The 12,402-nt window shown below is 31.1% G+C and overlaps 2 protein-coding genes across 2 annotated transcripts; one reads left to right on the forward strand and one right to left on the reverse strand.

Annotated features, from left to right (window-relative positions):
• The first annotated feature begins 1,735 nt into the window (after positions 1-1,735).
• On the forward strand, positions 1,736-4,503 carry LOC148233228 (THAP domain-containing protein 1-like). The gene is made up of 3 exons (XM_088190316.1): positions 1,736-2,111; positions 2,212-2,433; positions 2,533-4,503. The coding sequence occupies exons 1-3, from the start codon at positions 1,959-1,961 to the stop codon at positions 2,563-2,565; spliced, it is 408 nt and encodes a 135-aa protein (XP_088046442.1). The 5' UTR covers positions 1,736-1,958; the 3' UTR covers positions 2,566-4,503.
• A 410-nt stretch (positions 4,504-4,913) lies between these two features.
• LOC148233229 (uncharacterized) lies at positions 4,914-10,776 on the reverse strand. Its single transcript, XM_088190317.1, has 8 exons — positions 9,471-10,776; positions 7,150-7,410; positions 6,832-7,085; positions 6,555-6,764; positions 6,295-6,472; positions 5,687-5,834; positions 5,436-5,619; positions 4,914-5,374 (listed from the first exon to the last, which is right to left on the reverse strand). Exons 1-8 carry the CDS (start codon positions 10,711-10,713, stop codon positions 5,024-5,026), a joined length of 2,829 nt encoding a protein of 942 aa, XP_088046443.1. The 5' UTR covers positions 10,714-10,776; the 3' UTR covers positions 4,914-5,023.
• Between the last annotated feature and the right edge of the window lie 1,626 nt (positions 10,777-12,402).

Below are 12,402 nucleotides of genomic sequence, written 5' to 3' on the forward strand. Positions count from 1 at the left end.
TAAAAATTAAATTGTAATTTGTAGAATATATTTTAATTTAAAAAATAATAATTATAATACAGTTAAGAGTGGAAATATATTGTTTTTTAGTATTTGGAGATTTTTAACCAGGATTAAAACAACAAAGTGGGTGAGGGTATGTTTTTTTAGTTACGTGAAAGTTGAACACATGACAATTGAACACACGACTGTTGAATACAGAGCCAATTGTGAACGGTGACATAGACTATATTGAACACAAGCAGCAAAAAAGTTTGAAATGGTATGAATAAAGTTAATTATAAAATATTCATTTAGATCATTTAACCATCACGAGGTCCTCTAACCTGTTATAATTTTAGGTTTTTGGTACTTGTAAATTATATAATGATCAATTGATAAGCATTAAATAGTCATAGATATGTTGCCATAGCGTGCTAAATTTTGGCCATAGCGAATTATTGATAATACGATCATTTATATAAGTAATGAGAACTATCTAAACAGAATAATAGCTTAAAGAATAATATTTGACAATATGAGGTGACAGATGACAATTAGGCACAAATTGAGCCGCTGCAGTAGTATTTTATTTAACGTTTTGAAATTACAGTTACACGGGGCGCGGGCCCGCAAATTGTGCGAGCTAGCCGGAGGTTGCTAGTCGAGAAAAAACCGTCACGCAAGTGTTACCAGAGTGCTGCAAAGTTTTGGCCGTAATAAATCTGAATAGTACACATATAAATATAAATAGGTCATTATAAATATAATACATGTAGATTTCAAGTAAAACTTTTTATTTCAATACTCAATAGCGCAGTCAATCAATACATATTTATATACTAATTTGAAGCATTTTAAATTAGTATATAAATATGTATTGATTTATTATAATTAAAAAAAAAGCGTAATTTAGAATCTAAATTATATTTTTATAGCTAGATTTTTTTTTAATATTATCATTACTCGTATATATATAAATGTACCATGAAAGGATTCGTTAAATATTTCCACGTTTTCAATTTTCATATTTCGAAAAAGTTGCGAGATTATTATATTGGGAGAAGAGGGGAGTGTTAAGGTCAATTATAATAACCACAGGTAAAATATTAGGAACGCGATTGCCGTGGTGGAATTGTGAAGCTGCGTAATGTTTGTATATATTTTAATTCTAATATTAGTTCATTCAACAAGAAACCCACATATTTTACATCAAATATAGAACATATAAACTGTTTCAAAGCAAGTACATAAAAATAGGAAAAACATATAATGGCCATTTTTTGTTTTTGAATAATTTTTTTTTGATAATGAAAAAATTGATGGTGGCTTGTAACAGGTTTGTATAAAGAGTAATACTGAATTTTTTTAATTTACTTTACTCGTACTTAAAAAAATATAAGGGGTTACTTTTACATTAATATTGTGCTTTACCAATGCATATTTTCTCATTTTCACAATATTTAAATGATTTAAACACAAAAATAAATAAGTTTATCAATTAATCATAATATAATAAAAAAACTTAAATTATGAGAGGTTAGAATACCTCATTATGGTTAAATGATCCGTATTAATACTTTATAACTTATTTTATTCACACTATTTAAAACTTTTTTTCGGTTTGTATTCAATAGTCTATAATCATATTTTCGTGCGACGCATATGACTTTCTTTTTGTGACTTGGCTCTAGCACGCGCGAATGTATGTGTGTAAAAATTAGAAGCCCTGGCGTATACTAGCAACACCATTCTGTATTATAAGGCCATCGCGTAGGATTTTCCCATAGCCGTGACGTCACGGTCCAACGGTATAGAGCGCGACGGTCGGCGGCGGCCAGAACTAAACCGTCCGTTGGCGCGCGACGCGTCAGATTCACGTGCGCGTGTTTATTTACCAAAAATCGGTTAAATATCGCAGTTAACCATTTATCCGTGTCGTCGTGTGTTATTCAGTGTTATTTGGTGTATTTGCAACCATGGTTTATACGTGTTGTGTCCCAAATTGCAACGGAAACTACAAGAACGGCCCCAAAGTCAGCGTCTACAAATTTCCTCGAGATGAAGCGACTAAAAACAAATGGATCCGGGCGATTCATCGAGCACATTTTGCTCCTACTCGACATTCTAGGGTACGTATTGTTTTTACACATATAAGTGCTTGTTTATATTTTGCATGTTGATCGATACACACACCTAACCTACAATATAATGGATCATAACATAACATAGGTATGCGAGCGCCACTTTACCGAAACGGATTTCAGACGAAATAGTGAATATTATGACGAAAGAACCGGACGTCATCTGAGCGTTCCCTTGGACAAAAAAGCATTGAAAGAATCAGCAGTTCCGACGAAGCTACCCAATTGTCCAGATTATCTATCTGCTTCGGCTTCTACTTCGACCAGAGAGAGTGCAGAAGAGAGACGCACGCGTATCGACAATTCCAATGTATTGTAAAAGCTGCAATTGCCAACAGCTATCGTTCCAAAGCTAAATATGATAGTAATAGAGTATTTTCCAATTTTAATCAATTTATTGTTTGTCTAGATAACCATTATGTCGACGAGGAGTGGACCATAGTCAAGAAAAACGGTCTGGTAAAATTTATTTTAATAGAAGACGTTCCGGCCCCCGTCATTACTCTCTCTGCCGTATTTAGCCAAGACTTAAAATTAACATTATATAAAAACAAAACCCAACTAACTCGCTTAAATAATAAACAAATCCCATTAGCGTTTCAAAATATTAATGATGTAATTGAAACATTAAATACTTTTAAATCTTCTCACCAAAATGTAAACGAGAGTTCCGTCGATGACAATATTCAATTGATCCTCGATACGTTAGCATCGACTCGTACATTAATAGATGAAGATAAGAGGAAATATATCGATTTTTTAAGTGAGCAAGTAAAACTTTTCAATTGTAAAAAAAATCGTTATAGATATTCACCTGATTTTGTAATATTTTGTAGCATTTTGTTCTCAATATCTCCCCACGCATATAGATACATCAGAAGCTTTGATTATATGATTTTACCTCATCCGACTACAGTTCATAAAATTTGTTTAAAATATAATACCGATCCTCAGATTGAACAAAATGAGGCAAATTTTTTAACTTATATTAAACAAAAGTTTCATTTTTTAAAAGATAGTGATAAAGTTGTTAGTTTAATGATTGACGAAATTTATATTAAGCCATATTTTGATTATAAAGGGGGAAATATTGTAGGTATGGCTTATAACAATGAAGAAGCAGCTAAATCTGCTCATGTATTTATGTTACAAAGTTTGCTTTCTTCGTTTAAAGAAGTTGTGCATATTTTACCTGTAAAAACGATGAAAGCAATGGAATTATTTAACTTCATTAAGAGAATTGTAGTCGGTCTACAGAATATAGGATTTAATGTAGTCTGTGTCGTAAGTGACAATAATTCTATAAATCGTAAAGCGATGTCTTATTTTGCTTCACCTCCTCAAGTCAGTATAGTTTACAAACATCCTTGCAAAGATAATGCACCTTTGTTTTATATTTTAGATTCTGTTCACGTATTGAAATGTATACGAAATAATTGGATTAATCAGAAAGATACCGATCAGTCGATTAAGTTTCCATCTTTTGAAAATGTAAACGATGATACTTTATCTGTAGCTTCCTTTTTAAATGTGAAAAAATTGTATCAAATGGAAAATAATCAACTTGTCAAATATGCTCACACATTAAATTTAAAATCTCTCTCACCTAGTTGCTTTGAAAAACAAAATGTAAAATTAGTATTAAATATATTTAACGACAATGTTATACAGTGACTGTTAGAAATAGGTCAGCAGCATAATTTATCTAATCACCGATCTACTGCTGAATTTATTAGATTAATAAAAACTTGGTGGGAAATAGTAAATGTAAAAACACTGCACAAAGGTGACAGATTTAGAAATCCTCTTCAGACATATGTCAACTTACTTTAAAAGAGATCAGCTGAGCTGCAAAAAAGATATGTATTCAAATATTAATTTGTATGTATAAATATGGCAATGATTGACTTAATGTATTCACTTTTCCAGATCAAAACAACAATAGATTGAAGTAGCGATTCGAGAGAAAGCTGTTATATGTCAAATAAAATTCAAGTTTTATAAGTGAAATGGAGAAAAGTTATATTTATAAACAAATTATCTTGAACTATAAGAATGAAATTTATGTTAAGACCATTTACTAAAATTTGTTATATGTTTTATGTAATTGAATATGTAAACTCTTATCAAATAAACAGTGAAAAAGTTTTTTCATTAACATACAAATAAACTAGAATTTTCGGACATTCCTTAAATGTACTTTGTTTTAATTTTATTTTCTTTTATTGACCTATTTTTAAAAAATGTTCTGATAATTTTCAAAACTAGTAATAAAAATCATAAATGAAACCTTGATTTTATTAAATTTAAAAATTATTTTTCATTCTAAAAAGGCTATTAAAAATACCGAAATCGTAAAAGCGCGTAGATTCTCTAGTACGTTTGCCGCGCCGAGTATCCCTACACCCAATGACGTCACGCGCGCTGCTGTCCGGCCTTCTATCTAGGTGTTGATACTAGTCTGTTCATTTGTTACTGTGTGCAATTGTCTCTGTGTTCAATTGTCATGTACATATGTGTTCAGTAGTTTGATTACCGTTTTTCATGTTTATTTTTCATATTTCACAACTTTGTAAAAAATCTAAATTATCCTTACAAAAATATATAATTAGTAGGTAATTTAATTAAACATATGCGTGATACTAAGTTTTTGCTAATATTGGAAAAGGTGATAGGAGCTCTTAAATTATTATCACATAATATTTTAATAGATTAGCAAAATTAGTTACACCACTCTTTTAATTTAGGATTTAAATATATTGTTTTAAATAAAATTTGTAGTCAAAATTAAAAAAAAGTGTTTTTATTAGTTAATTCATTATTTACAATTGTTCTATTAAATTAATATTTACAACAAATAAATAAATTATCTAAAGACATACATTTAGGCTAACATTCTGCTACAAATTATCTACAATAACTTTAATTCCTTCCAACGTTTCCTTAGCAGTTGGAATAATTTGTGAGCCCGGCAATAAATATCCGAAGGGACCAGTGGAGTCTCTCAATTTTATAGCATAGGAATATTTTATTCCAGCTCTGCCTTTCGCCCAATCATGAGACGTGCCAGATTCTGCTTGCATAATATCGTTAGATTGCACCACTTCATAGTTTGTCCCGGATATTTCCTTAGCCGCAGCCGATGCCAACTTACCCATCTCCATTAGCTCATTCTTATCAACCACTGGATCTCTAGAATATGACGCAGGCAACATCCACATTTGACTATACGCATATAGACTTAGATAAACCTAAAAATTAAAATATATATTAATATAATGTTTACAGAATATTTTAAATACCAAATAAAACCTTTATTTGATCATTTTGCATTAGAAAATCTGATACAATTTTAGTCTCTGGTTCTGAAAATGCTTGTGGACCATTATAATAATCGCTGCAAGGGTTCGTCGATGCTCCTTTTTCTCCCCAATGAAAATCCCAATTGCGATTGAGATCTACTCCATAGCATTTAGTGCCCCACCTCCACGGAAACCTAATATGATACAAAAACCTCTTGTTGTTTTAATGATCAATAAAATATCAATGTATTCATAACAAACCAGCTATTAAAGTATTCATCGTCAGTCGAATGCTTTGATCGTGATTTCCTCCATAAACGGTCTTTAGTGTGAGTATATTCATATCCATCTGGATTTACAACTGGTAATATGTACCAATCGGCAGCCTCTATCAATTCCATATCGGGTCCTAAAAAGATCTATTTATAAATTTGTGTAGTTCCACTTTAAATAAAGTTTATCATGCAACACATATTCTATATTATATATAAATCTTTAAATTGAGTTAGTGTCAATACTACACATGAAAAGATAAAGCATCATTTTTGTATTAGAGGAAGTATAGGAATAACATATAAACACATCATAATTAGGAAGTATAGGAATAACACATAAACACATAGTATTGTGTCTAAGGAATTTTCAAGAGATAATTACCACAAGGGGTCATGGGTTGTTACAAAATAGCTGTTGTGTAGAAGGTAAACAAATAAGTGCAGGTGGCACTAAAAAAATGAAGTGTGAAACTATCTAAAATTTAATTGGTTAGAATCGGGTTAAATCTGATCATCAGACCAAATCAGAGATCAGAAAACTATCTACAAGTTTAGACCTGGGATATATAATAAATATATATAAAATATGCAAACCAGTTCCATGCGCCCCTTCTACGAGTGTATGAAGTAACCACGTTACAACAGCCGGAGCAATCCAATCTCTAGCATGTGCACCGCCATCAATCCAAATGGCCGGTTTAAGTCTTGACTTTAATTTCCACTTCTTTCTGTTTGTGTTTGATTGTTCAGAGTCGTTCTTTGGTATGGAAACCTATATTTTAAAATATGTTTATATTCTTTATTTTGTAAACGCTGCTTTCTAGATTGCTCTGCTTATGAAATAATATCTCTACCTTTGCTAAAAGTATAGGAAGTCCTTCAAAAGATCTTCCTAAAGGTATCAATTCTACTATATCCGGATACTTCAAAGATATATATTCCAAAAATCTCAATATGTCAGCATATCGGTGATATCTACGCCATGTCAACGGATGTCCTCTGTTCTTTTCAAGCTCCAAGCGCTGCGTTTTTGATAATTTCGGATTTTCATAGTTTATAGCATTCTGTAAAAATAACATGTTTTGTATTATATTATAAGAAAAGTAAATATATATAAAATATAAACTATACCTGAACATCCCATATGAGAATGTTATGTTTCAAATTCTCTCCTTTTAAATAGTCAACTATATCAGAATTCAAGTCTGGCGGAACTAGTAAGTCAGCAGGTCTGTTTAAAGTAGGAGATGACCACCACATAAGTCCTGAATTCTGAGTCTCTTCTTGCAAATCTTTGAGCAATTTTACTTTTGAAACTGTTTCCGGGTATATTCTGAGCAATTGGAAGCCATTGTAGTTTTTTCGTTGCCCTCTTTTTGGCTTAGCTGCAATTGTTTATTATTGAGAATGCATTTTATTAGTACAATAATATTTTAATTGTTTATTTACTTTTGGTATTGTTGTTTATATAAGCGCCATCATCTTCTTCAGTAACCAAAAATGAGTTGAACCAATTGGTCGAAGTTGATGTTGCCGGTGGAATTGTAGTCGATGTTGTTGTTGGTGCAGGTAAAATGAACGGAATATACTGAGATACTCCGTTCAGTCCTGAATCACTGTCGTCAGAGAAGATATTAAACCAACTTGACGACGGTGCATCTGTGGTCTCTTCCGGCTCTGCTTCATCATTGTTGAAATAACTAAACCAACCTGTAAAATAAAAATAACATAAAATGCAATTATAAGACATTATTAACATATGGCTGAACGTGTATGTATAAAAATGTTTCATTCGCTCTAATTGGGTTCGGGAATAATGAGATAATTTCTTATTTATTTTGATAGATGTCACTACAACCATAATTAAAGTACTAAATATATTACAAATTATAATTTACTAGGAAATAAATACATTAATTTATAGGTTTTATATTATAATATAATACATCTATTTTTAATAGTTATTTAAGAAACACAAAAATGTGTGCAACGCTTTGAAGTTAGTCACAAATGAAAGAGCAAATAATTTGTTAGCTAGCCACACACGGGCGGATCTGCCCGCCGTGGCTTAAAAGTTCTGCCCGATCTGGATTAAAAGTATTTTTTTTTATTTTATTTTATTAATAAATTTATGCACATATGTTTTTATATAAAATAATTTTAGTATACCTGATTAATAATAATAATGAGATTGTTGATTGTTGAAACCAAAATTTCTAAAATATCAAAGTGGTCTCAAGTGCGTCCTGCAGTGAACACACATTGGACTAATGATTTTATCTTAATATAATAAAATATGTTAAAAAAACAGCATAGTGACAATTCTAAACCTATGCAATATATTTTTTTTAGTTTTAAAAATAAATCTTCACTAATAACATTTTTGAATTGAAACTACAAAACAACAATTTTACTTTTTTGAATCGTTTACTTTTTATTCAAGTATTTTTTTTAATAATTCCACTAAAATAGCAACATATTATTTTTAACGAATAAATAAATATTTGATATTTAAGATTAAATTAATTCTTTTGATTTTAATTTTATTCATATGATAAATTCTCGTATAGCTCATTATTATAGATTTTTTATACCACATGTGCACGACTTTGCTTGATTCCAATTAACTATCTGTGAGATTAAGAAAATTTAGAAAAACTTAATTTTAAATGAAGCAATTATATTATTATCGAATATTTTAATATTCATATTATTTTTTATTGTTTTATTTGTTTAAGGTTTTTCTTTATCGGTATTTTATAAACATATTTGAACGGACATGCATTAAATGCACATAAAAGAAGGACTGACTCATGCATAAGCTGAAGATTCAGTGCCAATACAAAACCGAAGAATCGGTGTTTACTGCAATGGAATGCGCTTGTAGGTACTCAGACCTCTATTTCATAAAATTACTACTAAATATTTATTAGACAAAAATTACTCTAAGCTAAATATTTATAAGACAAAAACAATTAGTCTGTTTCTTTCCTTAATTTAAAAATAATATATAAGCTTGAAACATGGCGTATTAACTTAACTCTCCCCAGGAACTTCCATCGAACACTTCGCTTTCGCCTTGGAACAAATTCGCAATGTGTGGAGCTACGTCAAATATCATCTGCAATGAGCCTTAGAAAACAACTATAATAGCCGGTTTCAACTTGCACGTCAAAAGTTATCGTAAATCCAAGAGTTCAACCCGATCTTCAGAGACGATTTGAGAACTTCATGAGCCAGACTACGAGGTTAAACACGTAGGTATAGTTAATCTAAAACTTTTGTGAATTTAAAAATAATTTATATTCAAAAAAGGGTATTTTCAATCAAGCAAAAAAGAACACTTCTGAGATGTATATAATAGGGGTAACAAAAATTTAGGTTCTACAAAATGATTGTGGTCTATCAATATTGCAACATCAAATAACCTCACACTGAAAAAACTGAACTAATCCTTATGATAGTTATTATTTAAACATCATTATTAAAAACAGCAAAAAATTAAATCAATGTGGCCTTGTAGTGTAGAATTTATGGATATTTATTTTGACTACCATTTTTCATGCAGAACATTTATTAATGTGAAATATTGCTGTTTTATTGAAAGGAGTATTTGACGCATTTTTATATACATATATAATCCATAAGTTGACATTTTGACAAATTTCATTGCGTTCTGCACTCCTAGTAATATTTTTTAACAACTGTTTCTTTAAAAAAAAATGATCATATGATCAGATATTTGAATAATGAATATCTTAAAATGTTACCTCCTACTGATGCTTCAGTTGTAGTTGAAGTAGTGGTTTTAGTAGCACGTGTAGGATAAGTAACTATCCTTCTTCTGGTAGTGGGTGTTCTAGTAGTACTTGTGACACTCGTAGTACTCGTCGCAATCGTGGTGGTCGATGCTTTACTAGGAGAGTTGGTTATCTTTTTGGTGGTAGTAGTAGGTACTGTGGTCGTTTGAATGTTTAACGCTCCGAAAGGAAAGAAGAAATTCGGCACTGATGGTACTATAAGTGATGGAAATATATTATTCCTAAGGGTAGTTGTAGTAGGCGGTGCACTCGTTGGGACAGTGAATGTTCCAAAAGGAAAGGCGTACTGTGACCATATTTGTGGTGATGCTACTGGTGATTCTGGCTGTTTTTTGTTATCGCAGGGGTTTTTCTTGACATTTCCATTCTCATATTCTAGATTTTCACTCATGGTTGTTTTCTGATCAATCTTTGGTTTAGCTGTCGCTAAGAACTGTGAGTAAGATATTGTAGGAGGATAATAAGGGTAGTAATATTGGGGAGGATATTTATATACATCGTGGTACATTGGCTTTTCAATTGCCGGTTCTTTCGTAGTTCTTGTCGTTTTCGTTTTTACGATCTTTGGCGTCGGAGTAGTTGTTTTGGTTGTTTTCTTAATATCCACTGTAGTTTTTGTATTTGATTTTTTTGTACGAATAATCATCACTTTATTGCTGGGTTCGGTTGATTGAGGATCAAGATAATCTTCGTATAAGTCACTGTAAGGAGTTGTCGTCGGGGGTTTATGTTCTTTTGTAGTAGATTGTCCGTAAAACATATAGTCTAAATTATCTAAAAAATTCGCTATTGGATCTTCGTCATAGTCACTTTTCGCAGGCACTTTTTTAACTTTTCTCATCTTCGTCGGTTTTCTATCGTTGGGCCAGGCGTTGATGTCAAAGAATGTATCCTGAACCATTTTATACATTTCACCGAAAAAACCCACTTGGTTATTTTTATTGTTCTTCTTATAAGCTCTTCCCTCTGCATGTTCTTCTAAGATGTGAAATCTTCTACTTTTCGGGTCGTATGTTAATATAGGCGGTATGTGCGTTTCCTCATTTTGTTCAAAATCTAATAACTTGTAAACCCTGCTTATAAGTCTTCCGGTTGTTGTGAGATAAGATTCTTGAGTTATGTGCGGTATCGTATAACAACTCTTAGTGTAGATTGTTATGAAGATGAGCACTAGAAGCACATTTCCCGACATGATTCAACTAATGTTAATGAACAACACTTTTATCGGCGAGCACATTTTAAGAGGACAGGTGAATCCCTGACCGCCAGCGACGAAGAACTAAAGACCGTGAAAAGTCTGTCTTAGCCTAGACGTCGGTGTCCCCACTTCCGTCGTTCTTTAGGCTGGCTTTCCTATTTCGTAGACTAATGCGAATTTACGATCGTCGCTGAAGGTTTGCCAAAGCCTCTTTAGAATGGATGCTCTACATATCGGCATGTGAATGATCAACAGTTAAACTTTTAAAGCAGGCACGTCAAACAAGTTTTACATCATGGGTGCTATAGGTTATTCTTAATTAGGCTTATGCTTTCATTTAAGAGCAATCGAAAAATTGGTTTTATTAGTACCTGATTATCTAATCTTAACATATATATTTATTTGTATTATTATGCTTTAAAGTTATTTGTGTTTAATTTGATAGTTTATTATGAGCCCATGTATAAAATTTCATTGCTATTTTTTCTTCTCTTCGTTTACCGTTCGTAAGTCCTCTTTCTTTATGGTGTTGTTATTGTGAAAATTAAACATGTATTTATCAAAACACTAAGATAATAACTTATATACATACATACCTATATAAAAACTAAGGCACTCATACTTCAACATGGATCTAGTTTATAATTCACTCTTCTTATATTTGTATATTTATTTTCATTTATGGCTGTTTTTATATTTCACTACAACTATATCACATAGTAAAATAGAGATTAAACAAAAAATAAATTAAAATAATGACATGACTTTCGTGTCAGAGGTGTTTAGTTTTTTTGTGTTTGGCAAAAATTTAAATTACGTTCACATACGTAAAGTTAAGCTCTGGATTTCGGACGTCGAGCTAGACCAATGGTTGACGTGAAGAGGGAAGCAGATGCTTCTGCGAATCTCTTCGTCTGAAGTTATTTTTATTATTTATTTACGTTATTACGAATGAGTAAGAAATAATTTATTCTATGGTTAAAATTATAAATTTAATATGTATACATTTAGAAAAATATAATTAGTGGACTCAAAATATTGATTATTAAATTTTGAAAAAAACAAATAAGAAAAATAAGAAGCATGCTAGAGGAAAACAAAAATAAAAATTATATATTGATATAATATATGTATTATTTATTAACATAATTTTATTTGATTAAAATAATATGAACTAGTTGATTTTGGTAAATCATTAAGAGTTTTAAATGCAATATATTTTAAAGAATTTGTGTCAGACTTTACAGAAAATGCTTGAAAGATCTAATTTCATAATTATGTGTAAATGATCTGCAGATCTAATTTTTTGGTTACCATTATTAGTTCATATTTTGGTAGAATAGTTTTAGCAAAATTTTAGTTTTCATATATATAAGTTACTAGGCATTTTCTTGGTCTTGAGTCTGTACAAATTGTATTGTTGTTGGAGTGTTCTTAGTTGAAGTTCATAATGTGAGTACGGAAAAAGTTTGAAGTAGAAGTTATTTTTGAGTCCTGCGTATCAGCCTTTTTAAGATTGTCTCTTCAGAGGGAGATTTAGTGCTCGCCCTGTTTTGATGCAATGACCAATTATTGGTCTGGCTGTGATCGTTTGAACAGGACAAAGTCTGTTGTTAAAACAATTGCATAACTGTTTTTCATGGAGATTTGAAACGCTATTCCGGGCAATAAAACGCAATGTCA

The sequence above is a fragment of the Plectrocnemia conspersa genome, unplaced genomic scaffold (genome assembly GCF_051122295.1).
Source record: "Plectrocnemia conspersa isolate PC_06_02 unplaced genomic scaffold, ASM5112229v1 ptg000008l, whole genome shotgun sequence".
NCBI classification, from domain to species: Eukaryota; Metazoa; Arthropoda; class Insecta; order Trichoptera; family Polycentropodidae; genus Plectrocnemia; species Plectrocnemia conspersa.

Bases quoted from the DNA above. Each gene is read 5' to 3' on its own strand.
- LOC148233228 (XM_088190316.1), top strand. From the start codon at position 1,959: ATGGTTTATACGTGTTGTGTCCCAAATTGCAACGGAAACTACAAGAAC. The intron at 2,112-2,211 runs GTACGTATTGTT...AACATAACATAG, and splicing joins CTCCTACTCGACATTCTAGG to GTATGCGAGCGCCACTTTAC. The intron at 2,434-2,532 runs GTATTGTAAAAG...TTGTTTGTCTAG, and splicing joins CGCGTATCGACAATTCCAAT to ATAACCATTATGTCGACGAG.
- LOC148233229 (XM_088190317.1), bottom strand. From the start codon at position 10,713: ATGTCGGGAAATGTGCTTCTAGTGCTCATCTTCATAACAATCTACACT. The intron at 7,086-7,149 runs GTAAATAAACAA...AAACAATTGCAG, and splicing joins TATAAACAACAATACCAAAA to CTAAGCCAAAAAGAGGGCAA. The intron at 5,835-6,294 runs GTTTGCATATTT...AGATCTTTTTAG, and splicing joins AGAAGGGGCGCATGGAACTG to GACCCGATATGGAATTGATA.